Source organism: Sus scrofa, chromosome 1 (assembly GCF_054392235.1).
Source record: "Sus scrofa isolate SSC_HxYL_T2T_F1_AM1 chromosome 1, Sscrofa_HxYL_maternal_Yorkshire_Landrace_v2.0, whole genome shotgun sequence".
NCBI lineage: Eukaryota > Metazoa > Chordata > Mammalia > Artiodactyla > Suidae > Sus > Sus scrofa.
In genome coordinates this window covers 229219071-229242491 of record NC_139383.1, presented here as the reverse complement: position 1 = coordinate 229242491, position 23421 = coordinate 229219071, and the positions used below count along the sequence as shown (strand labels likewise).

Sequence of the window (23421 nt, the reverse complement as noted above, 5' to 3'; positions counted from 1 at the left end):
GGCTCTCTACTCATGACTGGCTCATGATAAAGGGCACTGGCTGGCCATGTGGCCTGATGAAGTCCTGGGACACAGAGGGTCTTTTTTGGACTTTATCAGTCCTACAGCAGGCAATTTATTTTGAGCCAGAAAAATAAAATATAATCTTGGGCCATCTGGTTCTGTAACATTCTATATTTGTTTAGAAAGGTCACTGTTGTCAAGTTATTGAATGTTATCTCTGAAATTGACAGGAAGAGAGAAGTTTTTGAAAGCAGGCCAGGAATATTACAGCACCGAATATTAAGGTGCAAAGCAGTATTCGAAAGCTTGGACTTTGGTGTTAAACAGACCACAGTTCAAATCCTAGCTCCACTACCCACTAGTTAAATGACCTTGGACAAGTCACCAGTTTCCTTAATCCATTTTCACATCTATAAAACCTAGATAATAACGTTCTAGAGGAATATTTATAATGAAAAAAATGACGTAACACTTATATATCGCTAGTCCACAGTTACCATTCAAAACTTATTAAATAATTACTGTTAATTTTTGTTCTCTTTAGTTTGGCATGAAACTAAAGTTTCATTACTTTTATAAACCTCCCCAGACAACAAAGTGGAATTTAAGTACAAACTCACAATTTATGCTATGCATATCAAATATGGATATGGATTTAGACCCTACCTCTAACAAAACTTCAGTCTACCTTAAGCATTTTACTTATTTTTATAATCAGACTTATAGCAGTTATGACTTTCTTAGTGGAATGATCTGGTCACTGTGTCACTCAAGAATGAATACTAACCAAATATCAAATATACACCTGCACAACTTCCGTGAGACCGGTACTACTGTTCTATAGGACAACTGTTGCAATATCCTGATTTTTACAATTTATTCATTTATTTATTTTTGCTTTTTAGGGCCACACTCGCCGCAGGTGGAAGTTCACAGAATAGGGTCAAATCGGAGCCCATGCCATAGTCACAGCAACACCAGATCTGAGCAACATTTGCGACCTACACCACAACTCATAGCAACGCCCATCCTCAACCCACTGAGCGAGGCCAGGGATCAAACCCACATCCTCATGGATACTAGTTGGATTCATATCCACTGCAACACAACAGGAACTCCCTGATGTTTTTTATATAATAGTTATTTACTTTGTATCAGGTAGGTTTCTAATCATGTTTCATAGCAGTTCTATGACCCAACTATTTCAGTAACAAGATGATCCAGAGTTGATCTAGACCAGCTATTTAGGCTCTTTCCTTTTGTGAGACTGACAATGTGGTTAAAAATATACAAATAATTAAAACATACCTTTTAGAAAAGCAGCTCAATAGAAACTCCATCCAGAATGTTGCCAAAGGGCACTATTTTCAGCTCAACAAGCCAGATTCCTGACTGACTTATGTAACCCCTTTGTATCTCAATGGTGAACAAATATTTCACCTGTAGTTTGGCAGGAATGACCATCCTGATGTGTTGAATTGAATTATCACCACATAATGAGTGCTTTCTCCCAAATTAAAGTAGCCACTATAAGTTGGAGCAAAAGCTACAGTTAGGTTAGGAAACAACATTTCCATCTGTTTTCTACTTCAAGTATCAGCTACTATGCAATTTCCTGTTTAGTGTCAACAAGAATAGGCACACGTCTTCCATGTGAACCACTAGATGGGTTCTCTGCTTTCTCCACATCAAGCTAAGAGATCTAGGAGTTCTTAAAACAAATTTCAAACTCCAAGTTCTAACCAAGAAGACTACTTACAGATCAAAGGAGAGAAGTTTAAACATAAGTATTGAATTAAGGGCTATAAAGGTACATAATCACAGAAATCTATATGCTTAAATAGAAAAATACATATGAGAAACTCTCTTGACCAAATTTAATTTACTCAATTTGCTATACGAGCCCACATTCTCCATTTCCTCTTCAACCCTATAGATAGATGCCCATGGCATGCTAAAAAATCCCAGCACATAGATTACTCTCTAGTGTGCCCTTCACAGTTCAGCTCCAAAATGCTAAACGTATGTTCTCCCAAAATCAGTAGTATTTGCCAATTAGGGGAGTTTTATTAGTCACCATACCTAGCTAATTTAATATTAGATAAACAAAGCAAAAATGAAAGCTCATGGATCTTTAGAAACTAAATCAAAATCTTTGAAAGACTTGATAAAGGCAAGTCACTGTAAAATACTGCTGTTGAAATAGGCAAAGGAAAAAGAAATACAAAAACTGGGAGTAACCATAAAATATAGAATAGTGGTTCTTAAACTAACATGGAGGCCATGTGAAAAAATTGCAAAGTCCACCTCCTTAGTTTCTGATTCAGTAGGGATAGGATAACATCAAAGAACTTGCATGCTAAGAAATTCCCATGAAATGCTGATGCTGCTGAAAAACACTTCCTCTCTATTCTCTAAAGTTTTAATCTGCATTAGAGAAGCAAACTGTAAACTGGAAATGATTTGTTGTAAATGTAAAGAGTTCCTGCTGTGGCTCAGTGGTAACAAACTCGACTACGGTGTAGGGTATCCTTGAAGATGTGGGTTCGATCCTTGGCCTCGCTCAATGAGTTGAGGATCCAGCACTGCCATAAACTGTGGTGTAGGTCGCAGATGCGGCTCGGATCCCAGCACTGCTGTGGCTGAGGCGTAAGCTGGGCAGCTGTAGCTCTGACTTGACCCTTACCCTGGGAACTTCCATATGCTGCAGGTGCAGCCCTAAAAGGCAAACAAACAAATAAGTAAATAAATAAATACATACATAAATAAATGAATGAATGTAGATTTAAGAGAGACTTTTTGTTCCAGTCAGCAAACCCATACTGTAGGGAAAGGCCTTGGTCCTAACCAAAAGATAGGCTATGTGTTTTGAGTTAAAAAGTTAATGGGATGAATACATTATCTTTTATGACCTGTTTTTGTCTTTTTAGGGCCACATGTGTGTATGGAAGTTCCCAGACTAGGGGTCGAATTGGAGCTGTAGCTGCTGGCCTAGCCACAGCCAGCCAGCACAATGCCAAATCCAAGCCGAATCTGTGACCTACACCACAGCTCATGGCAACCCCGGATCCTTAACCTACTGGGAAAGGCCAGGTATCGAATCCACGTCCTTATGGATACTAGTCAGGGTTCGTTACCATTGAGTCAGGACGGGAACTTCTTTTAAGTTCTATTTTAACTGGTTTTTTCAATTAATAGACAAATTATGAGAACCAAACTCATCAGAACAAATCTCCTGTCAGATAGGGGCTGTAACAGTAGTACTGAAGTCTAAAAAACCCCTTTACATTCATTACTTGTAAGAGGAAAATTCTAACATGACAGAATCAGCTAAAAAAAAACTTCCTAAAAACATAAGCTATGATATCAATGAAGGCTTTAAAATAAAAGGTTATGTATCACTATCTGCAATTTACATGTGAGATTTCTGACTCAGAGAGGATAAGAAACATCTCTAAATGTAGTCAAGCAGCCGAGTCAAGACTTAAATATAAATCTGCCCCCCAAATTCAAAGTTTTTTTTTCCCCCCAGCCTTACAACATTGCAGTATGATCTTTGGAAGTGTCAAAGACAAGTTAGAAAAAACACTGGGTTCCCAATCAATCTAAATGTATGCAGAAGAGAAAATGCCCAAACTTGGTCAACTGTGAGGACTAGATGGATTATAAGTATTATATCTGCTGTCTTCAATATCCATAAGCTGTACTATTAAATGGCTAGATTATCAAATATAGGGCACTGGAAGAGAGCTGCTCTACCAGCACTGAAGCAAATTTGTTGGCAACACAACCCCACTTAGGCAAGAAATCTGTTGAAAATGGATGACAGAAAGATTCACAAGCAGATGCAGCAGGGAAAGTGAAATGAAGAAAACTATGTTGAGAGAGATTCAAAGCAGCATATTAAGTATACACTGAAGTAATGCATCCAAAGATGAGACAATTATGGACTGCTTGGAAACAAGAGAAGACAAGACATCCAGTAATGTTATAATGTTATATATGTTATAATGTTATATATACATTATAATGTTATATATACATTATATATTACAGGACCATTGTAATTATGCCATTAAAGCAAGCTTTAGAACCTGGAAGTAGAGAAAAAAGCATCTTATTGCTGCCTTATAAGGTGATGATGTGTAATATATCATATGAATTCCAAAAGCAAAGAGGACCATTTATGTTAAAGTATGAAGGAATTCAAATGTCCAGTTTTATACGCTCAATCTGAAATGTTTAGGACACTAGCTCCCGTTGGTATTCTAGTATTTGAAGTCAGGGAACAGTGTAAAGATTTGTAATAATTATAGGAAATCTCCTAAATAACTATTCTGTTTCTTTAGAAAGCGATTTAGAAATAAAGACCTAACATGTTAGCAGGGAGTTAAAAACCTAGGAATGGTTAGGGTGGCCACTATGAAACCAAAAAAAAAAAAAAAAAAAATCAAAACAAAAACAAAAAACAGAAAATAAACAAGTGTTGATGAAGATGTAGAGAAATTGGAACCCTTGTGCACTGTTGGGGAAATGTAAAATAGTGCAATTCTTACGAAAATAGTATGAAAAAATAGTATGGAGATTCCTTAAAAATTAAAAACAGAATTACCAAATAATCCAGCAATCCCACCTCTAAGTATATATCCAAAAGAACTGAAAACAGGATCTTGAAAAGATATTTTACACCCATCTTCAAGGCAGCATTATTCATAATAGCCAAGAAGTGAAAGCAATAAATGTCTGTCAATATATAAATAAAGAACTGGGAAATAGTCTGGGTTTAGTTTCAGACCACTGTAATAAAGTGAGTCAAATTAATTTTTGGTTTTCTAATGCATATAAAAGTTACATTTACACTATATTTTTGTAGTCCATTAAGTGTGTGATAGCACTATGTCTAAAAATGCATATACCCTAATTAAAAAGTGCTTTATTGCTTAAAAGAGCTAATCACCATCTGAGCATTCAGCAAGTCATAACCTTTTGCAGTAAGAACAAGTGACCATAACAAACACAATAATAATTAAAAACCTTGAAATATTGGGAGAATAACCAAACTGTGACACAAATAGTGAGCAAATACTGTTGAAAAAATGGCACCAATAACTTGCTTGATTCAGGGTTGCCACAAACCTTCAATTTGTAAAGAAAAAACAAATGCAATACTTGAGAAGCACAATAAAGTGAAGTGCAATAAAAACAAGGTATGCCTGTACAATGGAACATTATTCTGCCTTTAAAAAGAAGGCTGTCCTGTCACATGCAACAATATGGATAAACCTTGAGGACATTATGCTAAGTGAAGTAAGACAGTCACAAAAACACAAATACTACATGATTCCACTTTTATGAGTTATCCAAAATAGTAAATGCCTTGGAAAAAGAAAGGAAAATGGTGGTTACTAGAGACTGAAGGGAAGGGGAAAAGGATAATGATTCTTCATGGATGTAACGTTTGTTTTGCAAGCTGAGAAAATTCTAGAGGTCTGTTTGACACAACAATGGGCACAGAGTTAATACTACTGTGCTTTACAATATTCAAGACTCTGGTACCTTATAATATTCAAGACTCTGGTAAGGTTATACATAAAGTTCACTATAACTTGTTCAAGAAACAAAATAATCTCACAAGAGTAGATTCCATTTTAATCATTATAATCTCCTAATAACACTAATCACAAAATTCTAGGAATCTATGACTTAAATTTGTTACTTATAATGGAAAGGAAGTATGCTATATCAGAATTACTTGGAGGACTTTTAAAATATTACTTATTCTCACCCAGAGAGATGCTCCCAGATGAGTGAGCCATCATTACTGATGCAACTGTGCTATATTCTTCAACTGTGCTGGGACTGAAAACAGATTGAGAATTGCATTTTTAAATGATAGTTTAAATCAGTAATAAGAAAACTCAATTTAATCACTTTTCCTATAATAAGGAAACTACATATATATTGTTTGATAGAATTAAATCTTCTCACACTATAAAGCTAGACAGATTTTACTTTCCAAAGGCATATGAAAGACATTATAAAGTGGCAGCTTTAAACTGCAACAAATGATCCTCATTATGAGATCACGTATTCATTTGGGCTGGGCACTCTTGAAGAACCAAATCAACAATATATGGAAAATGCAGGCAGAAATACTTCTCAAGACTTCTGAAATACTCTGTTCAGAACATTTCTCTTTTTGACAGCCCCTTCATGTGTTCATTTATCTCCAGATGCCTTTTTCCCATGATCTCCTCTTTTCTCCAAAGCATTTTTCTCATCTTTTCTTCTCCATATTTAAAGGAAAGGGAAGAACTAAATTTTTCATATGCAAACTTTCAGAAACAAAATAAAGAGTATCTCTCATTTCCATTATATTGCTGTTTCATCTCCTGTGAAACAAAGCTACATTTTAAGGACACAGGATTAAAAGAATCTTTTCATATTGACTTCACTTTGATGCATTTTTCTTTTACCATATTTTTAAAATCTATTGATAAATATCTGCTAGTATCATAAAACTAAGCCCCAAGAGGATCCATTGACCAATATTCTCTAACAATAACATCTACTTAAAGCTCACATAAACATATTATTTTACATGGAAATTACACACTAAAACTTCCACTTCTTAAGAGTATATCTGAGCTCTGTAATATCTTCTCATTTTCTCCCTTCTGTGTAAAATAGGTATTTTCTAGTGTACCTTTTCATTCCCTTGTTTCTTTCACTATAATTTTTTCAGTCATTTTCTTAGTGGTTGTCTGGAAATTACAATTAGCATTTCAATTTAAAACATTCTAGCTTGGATTAATACTAACTGAATTTCAGTAATAATTAAAAACTTTGCTCCAACATGCCTATTCGCTTGCCTTACCCTTTACCCTTTACTATTATTGTCAAACAGACTATATCTCTAGGCTAAAGACCCATCAATACAATTGTATTATTATTGCTTTATGCAATTGTCTTTAAAACATGAGAAATTTAATTACAAAGAAAAATGTGTATATATATATATATATATATATATATATCTTTCATAATACCTATGTGGTTACCTTCTCTACTGCTCTGTTTCTTCATGTAGATTTGAGTTTACTCTCTAGTATTCTTTTGCTTCAACTTGAAGGATTTCCTTTAATATTTCTCATAGGGCAGGTTTGCCACTGACAAATTGTTTTTGTTCATTTGTAAATGTCTCGATTTCTCCTTCATCTTTAAAAGAGAGTTTAGCTAGCTACAAAACTCCTGGTTCACAGTCTTTTTCCTTCAACGCACTGAAAATGTTTTCCAGTGTCCATAGTTTTCTGATAAGAAGTCAGATATTCATCTTACTGGGGATTCCTGCTATATGACAAATTATTTTTCTCTTGCTACTTTCAAGTTTTCTCTTTGGCTTTTACTTTCATGAATTTGATTATTTCTAAATTTGACTATGATGGATTTATTCTACTTGGAGTACACTGACTTTCTTTTTTTTTTTTTTTTTTTTTTTTTTTTTGTCTTTTGTCTTTTTAAGGCTGTGCCCACGGCATATGGAGGTTCCCAGGCTAGGGGTTGCATCAGAGCTGTAGCTACCAGCCTACACAGCAGCCACAATAACACAGGATCCGAGCCACGTCTGTGACCTACACCACAGCTCACAGCAATGCCAGATCCTTAAACCACTAAGCAAGGCCAGGGATAGAAGCCGCATCCTCATGGATGCTAGTCAGGTTCATTAACAACTGAGCCACCACAGGACCTCCCTGACTTTCTTTATTGTGTAAATTAATTTACTTTTGGAAGTTTTGTATCATCCTTGGAAACAAGTACTTTATAAGTAACAATCTCTCATCAAAATGATGTGTCCTTGGAGTTCCCACGTTGCTGTGGCTCTGGCGTAGGCTGGCAGCCACAGCTCCGATTGGACCCCTAGCCTGGGAACCTCCATATGCCATGGGAGCGGCCCTAGAAAAGACAAAAAAAAAAAAAAAAGATGTGTCCTTTAGCTTTCAAACTGAATTTTATCCCATTGCAAAGAACTGTCTAGGGAGACAGTTATTTAGGAAGTTTGGGAAGTTTTCTGTCATTATATCTTTTAATATTCTTTATGTCTTTTGAAAGGAGTTTGCTCTTCTCCTTCTGGGACTCCCATTATGTATATGTCAGTATACTTACTTTGTGGTTTTTCCACATGTCTCAAAGCTCTGTTCATTTTCATTTTCTTTCTACTCCTCATATTGGATAATCTCTATCAAGCTCCTTCAAGTTGACTAATACTTTCTTCTACCAACTCATATCTGTTACTGAGCCCTTCCAGTAAACTCTTCATTTTAGTTATCATGCTTTTAAACTGCAAAATTTCTATATGGTTCTCTTAAAATAATTTCTATGCTTAACGATACTCTCTTTGGTAAGATACCAAGTTAGTACTTTCCTTTAATTCTTTAGACATGGTTTCATTTAGTTCTTTAAATATATTTATAGCAGCTGACAAGGTCCTTGTCTTTTAAGCCCAAATCTAAGCTCCAACACTTTTGCGTTGGCTGGTGGTATGTATGTATGTATGCATGCATGTATTTTGACTTTTTTCTTGTGTATGTAGCATACTTTCCTATTTCTTGCATGTCTAATAATTTTTGTGTTGAAAACAAGAGCTTTTGGATAACACTGTTTAATAATTCTGGTATGAGAATCCTTCACACTGACCTATAAGATTTTTTTTATCACTAATTTTGTTCTTTTCCTTGGAGCTGCTTATTTGTTTAGCACTTTCATGAACTAATTCTGTATTCCTTGTATTTCATGCCCACTGAGTATTCGTCTAGATTTTTTTTAAACACCTATCTTCAAACTTTAGGACTTTTAGAAGATAGCCCTAGTTTTCACTTTCTGCTTGCACGGGTGGTGATCTCCTTTCCCAGGTCTTTCTTGGGCATATGCATAATCTTGCACATCAGCAATCTCTGAGATATCGAAGAATATGTAGGGACTTTTCAAAGTTCCCTATGGTTAGCTAATCCTCCAAGATTTCCTTTTAAATTCATGGCCAGGCTCTTGTTTGCCCTAATGGAAATCACAGCCTTAAAGAGTGGAGATGTTACCAATATCTGCTATTGTTTCAGCAAATCCCTGGCAGTAGGCCCTTCCAGCCACTCCCCCAAACTGAGCTGAGCTCTGAGTCCAATCAAGAGCCAACCATTCCATAAGAAATGAGTTTTCCCAGGGAGATACAAGTTCAGACAATTCTTAACTATGCTCTAGGGCTGGTGCTTTTAATGGATCTCCAAAAGTGGTCAGATACCTCCACTGTCTGCAATGCTATCAGCTTTTGCTATACCATAAGCTGGGAAAGGAGGGGAGATGGGAGTGGCCACAAGTTAGACACCACTGTCTTCCCAAGGTTCAGTAGATTTCTACTGGACAGATGATTTTCAGTGCATTCTCTGGCTTTGATCAATTTCCAGAATTCTGCAGTAATTGATTTTAGTTGTTTGGTGCATGTTTCTGTTGTTTTAGAGAGAGAGTACACTGAGGATCTTGCTCCAGCAATCTGGAAGCCAATCAAGCTCTGTAGTATTTTAAATCTATCTTTATTTTTTCAAAAAAAAAAAAAAAAGCACTTTAACAACAAAATTGGGAGTTCCTACTATGGCACACTGGGTTAAGAACTAACTGCAGCAGTTTAGGTCACTGGGGAGGCAACAGGTTCAATTCCCAGCCCAGAGAAGTGGGTTAAAGGATTCAGTGTTGCTTCAACTGCAGTGCTGGTCACAGCTGCAGCTTGGATTCAATCTCAGCCCAGGAATTTCCATATACCATGGTATAGCCATAAAATAATGAAATGTTTTTTAAAATTATATTTTTCAATTTTTAGATCACTCTTACCTCTAGTAGAAACTTGTAAAACATTTTGTAAATTTTTAAGTTTTAGAATTTTATGAGTTTTAATTAGAAAATTAAAAATTTTTAATTTTTAATTATAAAATATGTAATAATTTATTATTTATTTACAGTTAAATAGGAAGAAACTTATCTGTGAGAGGGAAAAATAAGATAAACTGCATAAGTAAGGTCTCACTGTAGTATATCCTTCCAGTTAAATAACACATGAATGATTAGAAATAAAGATGATTCCTCATCTTAGTTCTACTCTCAGCTCCAAAAAGCCTCCCAAGTCCGTCTGGACCAAAGAAACAAGTTCAAGTGGGAAAGAAAGACTATTCCATTTTGTCTTACTTGGTTGACACAGGCCAACTCCAATTCAACTCTGATAGGAATTAAAAGAGCCACAAAAGCCTAGAAATGGGAAATTCAACAGAGAAGAGGAATCAATCTTCAACATAGGAAGAAATACTATCTCCTGAGATTTCTGAAGAGACACAGCACAGGGAGATTACATTTACCACAGGTTTACCCAAGTACCAGCCAAATTTGTGCACTTAAGATATAGTAAGATGAGCTTCTGGAAAGGAAAAGAGTTAATTATTATTATTATCTCTCCTCAACACTGCCTGACATTGGTAATCCACAGAAAGACCAAAACTGTCAAAATAGGGCAAGAAAGGTAAACAACCTTTAGCAAGACTTTGATTTTCAAGAACACTGCCATGCTTCTCTGCTTTTCTACTGTTGTATAACAAACCACCCCAAAATTTACTGCTAAAAAAAAGAAAAAAAAAAGCATTTTATTTGCTCATAATTATGAAACCTGGGCTAGGTTCAGCTACGCAATTCTGCTCATCTTACTAGTGGTCACTCACACAATTGCTTTTGGCTGGCAGGTAGGAACAGGGCTTGGCTAGAATACTAGGTTTAGGGTGGCTGGGGTTCTGTCTCCATATAATCTCAGAGTCTCTCTCACCATGAGGCCTCATTTCCACATGATCTCTCCAGGAAAGTAGCCAGATTTCTGACATAATGGCTTTAGGTCTTCCAAAAACATAAAAGCAAAAGCTACCTGGACTTCTTAAGGCTTATGCTAAGACTTCAAACAGCTCTATCTCTGCTGCATTCTGTTTGTTAAAATAAGCTACAGGCCCAGTCCAGATTGAAAAGAAAAGGACTTCACATGGGTGTGAATACCCACAGGTGTTGTTCATTGTAACCACCATCAACACAATAGGCTACTTAAACATTAAAGACAATGTTCAGATGACTGAAATGGGAGTAACCATAAGAAACTAAAACAGCTTTAGCTGCTAAATGAAGACCATCTATTTTCTGTTCTTTCCCATACTGAAGGTCAATCTAAGTTCAGTGAGAATCTTAATTTTAGGTGGAAGGGAAATGAATCTGATTAATCACTTGTAAGCCAAGGGATCTTGGACAAGTCTATCATTCTCTCCAAGCCTGAACTCCTCAACTGTAAAATGGAAAATTACACAGGTGCTGCTTATCCTATAGGAAGAGTATACAGAAAAAAATAAACAAGAAATGAGAAAGAGTTCTGAAAACAAAAATGCTATACAAATATAAGTATTTATCTGACAGGGACCTAAGTATAGTCAATCTAGCTAAGCTTCAGTCTATTAATAAAAGTAGAACAATGATAGTTAATTACCCCATATGCTAAATTACTACCACAGAAATAATATTATATACAGTAACAAGCTGAAATCATGTTTCGTTACTATAAAGAACAAAAACAATAATACTATGACTTACTGTCATCTAATTATATATGTCAGGTGCTGCTAAATACTTCATGTAAACTATAACTAACCCTTACAATAACTCAACAAAGTAGGTATTATTCCTCTTTTACAAATAAATTACCTGAGTCAAAAATTGACTACTTAAAGTAACTTGCCAATGGTCACACGACTACGATTATACATTAAAATGAATGTTTAGTGTATAATAGACAGTTGATAAGCATTTTTCATCTAAATAAAATAAAAATAAAGCCAGAACTATCTGGATTTAAAGTAAGTCTTTCAATTCCATCAAAATATCTCTCTATCCCAATCCTTATTTTTTTATGCAGTCATTGAAACTGTAATTACAGCAAACATACCTAATCAACATGAGAAATTCATCAATTTTCTCATCTGCAAAATGGCTTCCACTCTGAAAAGTACCTTCATTTTTTAAAAACTCTAATCTTTGATCCATCTACTGAGTCATGAGTTATAATGGTCATATGATAATGTGGAACTATCAACTGAAAAAAAGTGACATATTTACATACTAAAATATTTCTAAAACAAAAAAGGAAATATTTTAAATGGTAAAATATATGGAGTAAGAGTCATAAAAGTTCATATCCTTGTATTTCAAAGAAATCTTTAAATTTAAAAGAAGGAAGGAGAAGGAAGAGAGACATTGCCCAAAAGGAAAATGTGCTAAGGATATAAATGGACAAATGGCTAATACATTTCTTTAAAATTTGGTATTAGTTATCAAAGAAATGCAAATGCAAGTGAGATTTTTTTTTCAATTATCAGACTGGAAAAAATACAAAACAAATTACAAAGAATAATCACGTCTAGTGTCAGAGAACACAGAAAGAAATGAAACAATAAAATGTTACTTATGGAAGTATAAAATGGCAGGACTAGAGAGCAATTTGATAGTTGATAAAAACATTCAACATGTACCTCGCTTTCTACCCAGCAATTCCATTCCTAAGAACTCATACCAAGAATACAACTGGATGTTGCCCAAAAGTGTACCTACAATAATTAATCATAAACCCAAATACAGAATATGATACCTAAATGTCTAGCTAGAGAGCTGCTTGAGTTGATATACTCAAACAATGTCAATAAGAATGCATAAGATATTATTTACAATCATGAGAAGATAAGTGGCAAAGTTTGTTTTTGTTTTTTTTTTTTTGGTCTTTTTGCCTTTTCTAGGGCCACTCCTACGGCATATGGAGGTTCCCAGCCTAGGGGTCGAACCAGAGCTATAGCTGCCAGCCTACGCCAGAGCCACAGCAATGCAGGATCCGAGCCACGTCTGCAACCTACACCACAGCTCACAGCAACACTGGATCCTTAACCCACCGAGCAAGGCCAGGAATCGAACCCGCAACCTCATGGTTCCTAGTCGGATTCATTAACCACTGAGCCATGACGGGAACTCCGATAAGTGGCAAAGTTAAAAAATAAACTGTATGACCCAATTTTTAAAAGAAAGTGTATGTGTTTTTTTGTTTGTAAAGGAGAGAGAGCATGCACATGTGTAATCAGAAGCACACCCAAAAATATCAGAATTAGCACAAACACACTCACTGAGAGAAATTCTGAGATGTGACAGTAATCTTATGAGCAGAGGTATAGTAAGCTTTGAGCAGAATAATCTTTTTACTCCTTTTGTTGTGTCTTTCTGTATTTTCTGAATGTTTTACATTGCGCATGTCTAATTTTTGTAACCATAATACAATAATTTTCATTTAAAATAATGTAAACTATAATAAGCCTGAGGCTCCGTAAATGTCCAAATGTTATTATGTTCAATATAAAATACTGATTAAGGAGTTCTCATCATGGCTCAGTGGTTACTGAACATGACTAGTACCCATGAGGATGTGGGTTCAGTCCCTGACCTGGCTTAGTGGGTTTAGGATCCGGCTTTGCCCTGAGCTGTGATGTAGGCTGCAGACTCAGCTCGAGTCCTGAAATGCTGTGGCTATGGCGTAGCCTGGCAGCTATAGCTCTGATTTGACTCCTAGCCTAAAAACCTCCATATGCCACAGGTGTGGCCCTAAAAAGACAAAACAAACAAACAAACAAAAATACTGACTAAAAAGCAGTCAATATAGATACTGAATGAAAACTCATTTTTTCCTTTCAAATGAAAAATTCAAATCACAAATTCTTCATAATTATTTCTATTTATAAATTATTTGTAATTTTGTTAAAATGTTCCCTTAAATAAAAGCAAAGCAGAAACATTTTGGTGGTATAAAATATACTTAGCATAAATGTGCTATATATGTTTTTAAGAAATAATTTGCATATCTAAACTCCTAGAGACTTAGATTCTATAGCTAAAAAAAGTACTTGGGAGTTTATTAACTTATGCTTGTTTTTCAGTATAATGAGAATTCTCAATTAGCCACTGGTAAGATGATCCACAACTAATCCTGCTTTTCAGTTTAGCCATTGTACCCAGAGTGTAGGCAGTTTAGTTATTTGCTTTATAGATCTCTCAGCTCTACCTGCATGAAGCCAGGATTCCGGAAAAAGAAAGGCTTAAAATTAATCATTCAACTCTGAGAGTGATGGACAAATGCGTAGGACAAATCCTCAAGGCTCAGTCTGAATAATATCAAGAGAGACCAAGATACCATCCCTCACCTGATGACTCTGGAAAGCTTTGGGGCCATTTTGGTTGTCACAATGGTTGGGGAGGGGAAGTAGTTCTAAGGACATATGGCCCACAGTTGCTAAAACAAGCTACAACATGGGACTGTCCTATCCACAATGACAAGGGTCCCTGCTTGAGAAAGAGAACATGATCTTCTTCCTCAACATTGTGTGTTTCTAGCCTACTGCATAGCAGGCATTAAATAATTATTTGTTGGAAAATGTCAAGCACTTAGTGACATAAAGATAATATAAAATAATAAGGACTGACAATGGAGAAACTAGACAGTTTTCTACCTCAACCCAGGACAAAACCTTTGTGCCTGGGCTCCATTATACTTAGGGGAATTCTATAATCAGAAATATCTATAGCCAAAATATGTAGAAAACTTTAATAGTCCACAAATTATAAGGGGATTATCTTCCATTACAGATATTTAGGTATATACCCTCCTCCTATTAGTAAAGATCAGTAATTATGTCAACTCAAGACACGTATACCAGTGCCAACTAAGCTCAATCTTGCCTTGGCAACTGGACAGCAAAACAGTCTTGTCGTTCAAGAGTATAGGCTCTGGCATAAGACTTCTGGTCACACACTGCTAAATAATTTATTTCACATCTTAATATACTATCCAAACCTTGATAATTTATTTAACATCTTTGACTGAATATTCTCAGTCTATGATGAGATGTCTTCAGATGAAGATATTCTCATCTATAAATTGAATAATTAGATGGATTCACAGTCCTCTATTCAAAGTGCTGGATCAGATATGTCACATGATTGAGAAGATTTTTAATTTTAGAAAGCAATACCATACAAAACACTACAGGTGGATCTAGGTCAGAAACCCATAATCATTCACATTAACACCTCTGTAGCTAAATGAATGAATGTTCAAAGAATGGAATAAAGATCCTTAAGTACCTCATCTCAGATTTTTTTGTTACAAACTTAAGAGAAACTGGCTATTTCCAGAGCCTTCTGAAATCCACAAGTAAACATAAGAGATCATGGATTTGTAGTAGCTACTCCACTCAAAGAGATAACATGAGGATTGAGTATAGGTAAGTACAAACACCAGTGACTGGCACTGGCAGCACTTATAAATATTGGTTACAGTTATAAAATGTTAACTAGTTACTCAATGCGATATAAGACTATTCAAGATAGCTGGGGGGGGGGGATGGGGGTGAATAGCCCAGAAGGGAATTTAAGACAATCATGCTAATTAAAATTTTAAGAGTTGACTGACCATAAATTCCAAGAAAATAATGCATTTGTCACATTGAACTTTTAAGTAAACATGTACTTCCTTTTGATAAAAATGAGTTTCTCATAAGATAAAATTTGAAGACATTTAATATTTTCTGCTTCAACTGTGGTTTCCTACTTAGAACTCCAGATAGTCCTCTCCCAAAAAGTAGGTCTGATAGCGAAGCTTTTTCTCAAGGTAGGCCCAAAACTGGTGTCTCCTTAATGTAAAAAGCAATTAAATCCTTGTTGAACACAGCAGGAGAGAGCAAAATTTGAGAAGTTAAAGAGTAAATCCAAGTATGTTCAACCGTATCTCACAAATGACAAGGGTTCAACCTGCCCCTTTATACCCTCCCTATTCTATTGGTTTTCCTGATCCAGACTTCTAGAGAAACCTTAAGACTCATGGGGGAATAGTGGGAAATATAGGCAGCATCATTTGATTGTTCTTTGCTTTACTGTACTTTGCAAAGAGTGCTTTTTTACAAATTGAAGGTTTTTGGCAACACTGTATCAGGCAAGTCTATTAGCCCCATTTTTCCAAAAGCACTTGCTCACTTTGTGGCTGTGTCACATTTTGGTAGTATTTGTACTACTTCAAACTTATAAATTATTATTAAATGTGTTATAGTGGTCTGTGATGAGTGATCTTTGATATTACTGTTGTACCTTTTTGAGGAGGTGGGGGACCATGAATCACACCCATACCGGACAGTGAGCTCAAATGACAAATTTTGTATGTGTTCTAGCTACCCCACCCACTGGCTGTTCCCTCATCTTTCTCCCTCTCCTTGGGCCTCCCTATTCCTTGAGACACACAATACTGAAAGTAAGACAATTAATAGCCTTACAATGGCTTCTAAGTGATCACATGAAAGGAAAAGTTACACATATCTTACTTTAAATCAAAAACAGTGTAAACCAGCTACAATGAAAAAAAATTTAAAAACATTATATTTTTAAAAAGAGGAATAAAAGGTTAAAAAAAAAGCAATCTATATAAAAATAACATTTCAAATTCACACACACACACAAAAAGCTAGAAACGATTAAGGTTCAGTGAGGAAGGGATACAAAAAGTTGATATATAGGCCAAAAACTAGGCCTCTTGCACCAATCAGGTACTCAAGTTGCATATGTAAAGAAAAAGTTCTTGAAGGAAATTATAAGTGCTACTCCAGGGAATACACAAGTCACAAGAAAGCAAAACAGCATTAATGCTAATATGAAGAAAGTTCTAGTGGTCTGAAGAGAAGATCAAACTAGCCACAACATTCCTTTAAGCCAAAGCTGAATCCAGAATAAAGCTCTAGCTCTCTTAAATTCTATTAAGGCTGAGAAGTGAGGAAGCTGAAGAAGAAAAGTTTGAAGATAGCCGAGGTTGGTTAATGAGGCCTAAGGAAAGATGCCATCTCAAAAATAGAAAAGTAAAAGGTGAATTAAGTAGCAAGTGCTGATGTAGAAGCTATAGCAAATTATCCAGAAAATGTAGCTAAGTTAATTCATGAGGGTCCCCACACTAAACAACATCTTTTCAATGTAGACAAAACAGCCTTATGTTGAAAGATGTCATTCAGGACTTTCATAGCTAGAGAGGAGAAATCAATGCCTGACTTCAAGAAAGCTTCAAGAACAGGCTGAATCTCTTGTTAGGGGCTAATGTAGCTGGTGACTTAAGTTGAAGCCAATGCTCATTTATCATTCTGAAAATCCTAGCTCTTATGAATGATGTTAAATCTACTCTGCCTGTGCTTAATAAATGGAATGAAGTATGGATGATAAACAGATCTGTTTACAATATGGCTTACCGGATATTTTAAGCTCACTGTGGAGACTTACTGCTCAGAAAAAAATATTCTAAATATTACTGCTCATTGACAATACTGCTTCTCATGCAAGAGCTCTGACTGAGATGCACAATGACATTAAGGTTATTTTCACGCCTGCTAACACAACATCCATTCTGCAGTCCATGAATCAAAGAGTAATTTCAACTTTCAAGTTTTATTATTTAAGAACTATATTTCATAAGGCTACAGCTGCCATAGCAAATGATTCCTCTGACAGATCTAGGCAAGGTAAATTGAAAACCTTCTGGAAAGGATTCACCATTCTAGATGCCATTAAGAACATTCACTCATGATTCATGGAAAAAGGTCAAGATATCCACATTGGCAGGAGTTTAGAAGTTGATTCCAACCTTCATGGATGACTTTGAGGGGTTCAAGATTCCAGTGGTGGATGTAACTACAGATGGGGTGGAAATAGCAAGACAACAGGAAGTGGAGGCTGAAGATGTGACTGAACTGTCATCAATCGCATGACAAAACTTACAGATGAGGAAAGAAAGTGGTTTCTTAAGATGGAATCTACTCCTGGTAAAGACACTGAAGACTGCTGAAATAACAAAATATTTACAATAGTGCATAACCTTCATTGATAGGGTGGTGACGGGGTTTGAAAAGTCTAATTTTGAAAGAAGTTCCACTGTGGGTAAAATGCTGTCAAACAGCCTTGTGTACCACAGAGAAATCCCTTGTGAAAGGAAGAGTCAATTAACGTAGTAAATGTCATTGTTCTTATTTTAAGAAATTGCCACAACCACCGCAACCTTTAGCAACCACCATCTTGACCAGTGACAGCCATCAGCTCTGAAGCAAGACCCTCTACGCTCTACCAGAAAAAAGATTATGACTCACTGAAGACTCAGACAATGGTTAGCATTTTTTAGCAATGAAATATGTTTTAATTAAGATGTGTACAATATATTTTTTAGACATAAAGCTATTGCACACACAATAGACTACAGGTTAGTATAAACATAACTTTTATATGCACTGGCAAACCAAAAAATTCTTGTGACTCACTTTATAACAATGTTCACTTTATTGCAGTGGTCTGGCATCAGACCTGCAATATCTCCAAGGTATGCCTGTATCACTTATTAAGTACTACTCTGTAATAAGCATTATGTGATTATGTACTTCGCATATATCCTTATTTAATTTTCACAGGTTTCAAGGCAACAGTCATTATCCTCATATTACATAACGATATTGAATAAGTGGTGAACCATGACTTGATCTCAGGTTTGACTAATTCATAAATGCATTAGCTGTCTGCACTTAAACCAAGCCAAAAGATACAGCTTCATTCTCACATTCTTGACTAATGGTTACCTTCCTTTGCATTTTTTAATCAAGTATTTTTAAATTATATATAATATGGAATTTGCATTATCTCTCAGATTAAGGACACTTTAGTTCCTTCTATAATCACAAATTTGAAACGTACTTGCAAGTTTTAACTAAATTTATCTCTGAAAAATAATATAAGGATCTCCATAAACTATATTTATCATATTTAAGTATAAGGGAACTATAAACATACCGCATTACATTTCTAAGCAATTACCAGCACAGTTATAATGAAAGCTCCTTAGCATGGTAGAGACTTCAAGGATAAAACATACACTTAGTTGAATAAAAAACTATTCTGGTCTTAAAGATCTTTATAGGATAGGACTTCTCAAATATCCCTCTCTAGCCATACACTTTTAGGGACTATCTTCTTTATGACAAATTAAAATCACCCTTTCTATAATTCAAGCTCATTCTATTTAGGTCTTGCTTTCAAGGATATAACTCAAGGCTCTAACATACAGGTCATTTTGCTGCTTTATTGATTTTAGCTCAAAGTTTGTAACGAAAAAATAAAGACAAATATAAATAAATTTGAAAACAGATTTTGAGGTCTTCCCCTCTCTTCTTGAATATTTCCTCACTCCTATCAATATCCATTTTTGCTGCCCTTTTCAGTGTCTCTCTAATTATTCCATGTCCAGAATGGACTGTGGAGAAAATACTTGAATATTATCAGTTTAATTTATTTTAGCACTCTAAACTAAAAGCTCAAACTAAGTTTAAGAAAAGCAACACTCAGAAAAAAAAGAGTGACATTTTCCTTGGGAAATACTAGTTAAAATCTTTTGGTTTTCATGAACTAAAACGCCTATAATGGAAAGGGTTTTTTTAGAGCTCTGAATTGGCATTTCTATGAGGACCCTGTGTTATATGAAACATTGTATGAGATGGTTATGACATAAATTCCAAGCAACATTTTAAATTGTATAAGAACAATAATGCTTCTTAGTGTCACTTTATGACCAAAATATGTTTAATATGGCCAATTTCTTTTCTTTTTTTTTTTTTTTTTTTTTTGTCTTTTTGCTATTTCTTTGGGCCGCTCCCGCGGCATATGGAGGTTCCCAGGCTAGGGGTCGAATCGGAGCTGTAGCCACCAGCCTATACCAGAGCCACAGCAACTTAGGATCCGAGCCACGTCTGCGACCTACACCACAGCTCACGGCAACGCTGGATCGTTAACCCACTGAGCAAGGGCAGGGACCGAACCCGCAACCTCATGGTTCCTAGTCGGATTCGTTAACCACTGTGCCATGATGGGAACTCCTAATATGGCCAATTTCTATTACAATTTTTTTAATTTTTAAATTTATACTTTAAAACTATACTTTTTTTCTTTTTACAGCTTCACCTGTGGCACATGGAAATTCCTGGGCCAGGGATGGAATCAGATCTGCAGTGATATGCTATGCGGCAGTTTGAGGCAATGCCAGATCCTTAACTAACTGAGCAAAGCCAGGGATCAAACCCGCATCCTCACAGACAACATCAGGTCATTAACTCACCGAGCCACAAAGGGAACTTCTATACTACTACTTTTTTTTTTTTTTTTTTCTTTTTAGGGCTGCACCTGTGGCATATGTAAGTTCCCAGGCCAGGGGTCAAATTGGAGCTGCAGCTGCCAGCCTACAGGACAGCCAGACCAGATCTGAGCTGCATCTGCAAACTATGCCTCAGTCTGCGGCAACACCGGATCCTTAACTCACTGAGTAAGAGGCCAGAGATCTTACCAGTATCCTCATCGATACTAGCTGCGTTTTTAACTCGCTGAGCCACAGTGGGAATTCCCTATACTAGTATTTTAAAAACAACTCTCACTGGCTTTGGTAAAAAGCTAGAAACTTGTGTATTCTTTTTACTGTATTCAGTACATATTCTGTAAGTATTAGCTGACAAGGAAAAGAAGCAGGAAAATGCCAACAGCCTAATTCTTGTTGCAAGATCCACATGCCAGTAGGAAAAGAGGTGTACAATCTTGTCACTTACAGAGGTCTAGTGCGCTTCTCTAATTTATACTCCTTGCACACAAAAAAGCAGTACAAAATAATTGCTCTGAAACCCTACCTTTAATGAAACACTACTCACAACCTCCATAAAAAAAAAAGAGGAAAGAAAAAGGATCTGCTCTGCAGCCACTAACACTTCCCAAGGTAGCTCCCAAGGAACTTTTTTGATTGAAAATTATAATATGAAAATTACTAATATAGTGGATAGGAGCACTAGAGTAAGAGTCCCAAGATCTCGATGCACTTGTAAGATCTTCCAACTGTTTGCAAAGGTGTTTCTTAACCTCTCTTGGTCTTGATTTCCCATCCATGGTATGGTCCCATGTAACTGATCAGTGGGAAAGTTAAATAAGATGCCACACACACAGAAGAACTTTACTAAGTTTGATCTACAATATAAATATAAAGCATATTAAAATTAACATCCCATATGCCACTCAATAAGTAAAAAATTTTTTCCTTCCCTACTGTTCCCCTTCCCAAGACAACTTATGTATTTCACATATAACAAAGAAGTTTACAGCTATCAAGATGAAAAAAAGTCAAAAAATCAGATTAAGAGGCAAAAGTGAGAATGACAGGCACGTACAGATTTGTTCTATGGCTTCTCATGAGCTTTAATAAAGGTATTAATGTTCATGTCAGACACCCTGAATCATGAAAAAGGAATTATAAGGGAAAAAATATCAGTCATTTGTTTGATACAGACAACTCAAATCATTTAAGAAATATGATAAAATTGCAAGATTTCCTAGGAAAACTATTTAAGAGAGTTGGCACTAAGTCTCTTTAAATATACTATCAGGAATAAGGATTTATAGCTCTTAAACTATAACTCCTATACATAAATGCATAGCTTTTGTTCTTAATCACATTACAAAGGTATTAGACACAAAATTATTTTTCTTGCAACCTAATATCCATAAAAAAAATTGAAAAATGTATAGGGGAACTTTCACTGCACCCTGCGGTGGACTTTTATAAAACCACAGGTTTGAAATGGAAGAGATGGCACCAGCTTATTTCTCTTGAGTCCTGGTTAAGTCTCTCAACCAGGAGATTTTGTGGTTATCTTTCTACAAAAGCTGAAGACCAAAAAAAATGCTAAAAGAGCAATGTTTTGTCATCTTGAACACACTACATTTCAGTTGCATGTCAACTATGTGTAAAGTTAAGGAAGTAATTCAGTTGCAGGTTCAAACATAATCTCAAAGCCCAGTGATGGTGAACAGCTTAATGTACTCAGACTCTATTCAGATCCCTCTAATGCCCCTCCCACCACCCACCCCATCACCTCTGCACTTTTCACCTTTCTGAAGGCCAATGGAAAGCCTCTCTTTAAAGTACTGCTGTAGTGTAAGCAGAAGTTCACACACCAAACTGTTGCACCTTCTTATATAACCAACCCATTATTGAGTAGGAGAATTATGACATCAGCAGTATGTTAGCCATTTATTCTACCAAACAGCTAATATCCACTGATTCTCATGCTATCATGCCACTGGTTGGATTTCATATATTTTACTATCTTTAATTTGAATTAACACAGAAACAGGCTTGATGCTTGGGAATCCATGAAACAATTACAGAATTGCATGTGGCATATGCCTTAGGTAAGTGCCATTTGAGAATGCCAAACAGGCATCTTGCAGGGTGACACAAGAGTACCAGAGGGATAGAAAAAGACCAACCTATGAGCCTAATATTTGTGTTTTCATTAGACCACCCTGAATAGTGCCTAGAAATTTCACTTTATAAAATGTGATCTAAGGAGCCTCAATGCCCTTTATCATCATTCCCCTATCAAGTGTGCACTAGCAGTTAGCACTTTTCAATACAGCATGCCTTAATCCTATTTGGGGAAAGCTGGGAAGGTGGACAGGATGCACAAGTTCTCTTGTGGTTTCTATAGCCCCACAGAGGTAAGCTACAACAAGCATAAGAAAAAAAAAACCCTATAGCCACATAAGGTGAAGAACAGTTCTAATATTGTTTTGTCTTAAATATATACAAGCAGTGAAGGAAAATAAAGCTCCTTACCATATTAACAATGGCAACCATCAAGAAAAAAAAATCTATCTCAAAATCTCATATTAAAAAAATTACTGAAAAATTTAGACATGAGACCACATACTTGACATATTAAAGTACTCTGTTTTGTGTACATTTAGTTCATAATTTATAGAGAACATGGATCAATTACCTCATATCTTTTCCATGAGCCAAACTCAATGTATTCTCTAGCATAAAATGCCAGAATGACCAAGTGGCCTAAAATATTAAAAGCAAGAAGAATTAGGTTAATATTAAAAATGAATTATTTGATATCTAGAAGCTATATGATTATTTCAAATTATTGAATTTGTGGATAAATATTAATTACCATGTAAATGAATTATTTTTAAAGTATTTTTGCATGACTATATGTTTTTTAAAATCTTGTATTTAGCCAAAAAAGCCAGTTTTGATTGTACAGAAAGCTTTTATTTTTCAAAGAATTAGAATTCAAGTAAACATATTAATCTAATAATCAGGAAAAATATAAGTGAGGGAAAATAATAGAGAAGAATCCTTTGAATTTCTGCTTTTAAATTGTGAAGGTGAAAAACCAACCAATTATAAGAACAGCCTGCTAATTTCTTGCA

At 35.6% G+C, this 23421-nt stretch overlaps 1 protein-coding gene across 20 annotated transcripts in view; it reads right to left on the bottom strand.

The window, feature by feature from the left end:
* The window catches only part of RFX3 (regulatory factor X3), a 306998-nt gene that overhangs the window by 244236 nt on the left and 39341 nt on the right, over window positions 1–23421 (bottom strand). For 4 of the 20 annotated variants that reach the window (XM_021064169.2, XM_021064186.2, XM_021064195.2 and 1 more), the window contains 2 exons: window positions 22980–23047; window positions 5789–5862 (listed from right to left, as the gene is read on the bottom strand). The exons of 8 other annotated variants lie outside the window; for them this stretch is intronic. In XM_021064169.2, coding sequence (XP_020919828.1) covers window positions 5789–5862; window positions 22980–23023 — 118 coding nt within the window. In that variant the 5' untranslated portion in view covers window positions 23024–23047. Of the gene's footprint in view, window positions 1–5788; window positions 5863–22085; window positions 22206–22979; window positions 23048–23421 lie in introns of those variants that run through there. 8 more of the 20 variants (XM_021064230.2, XM_084986800.1, XM_021064212.2 and 5 more) reach the window with 4 other exon arrangements.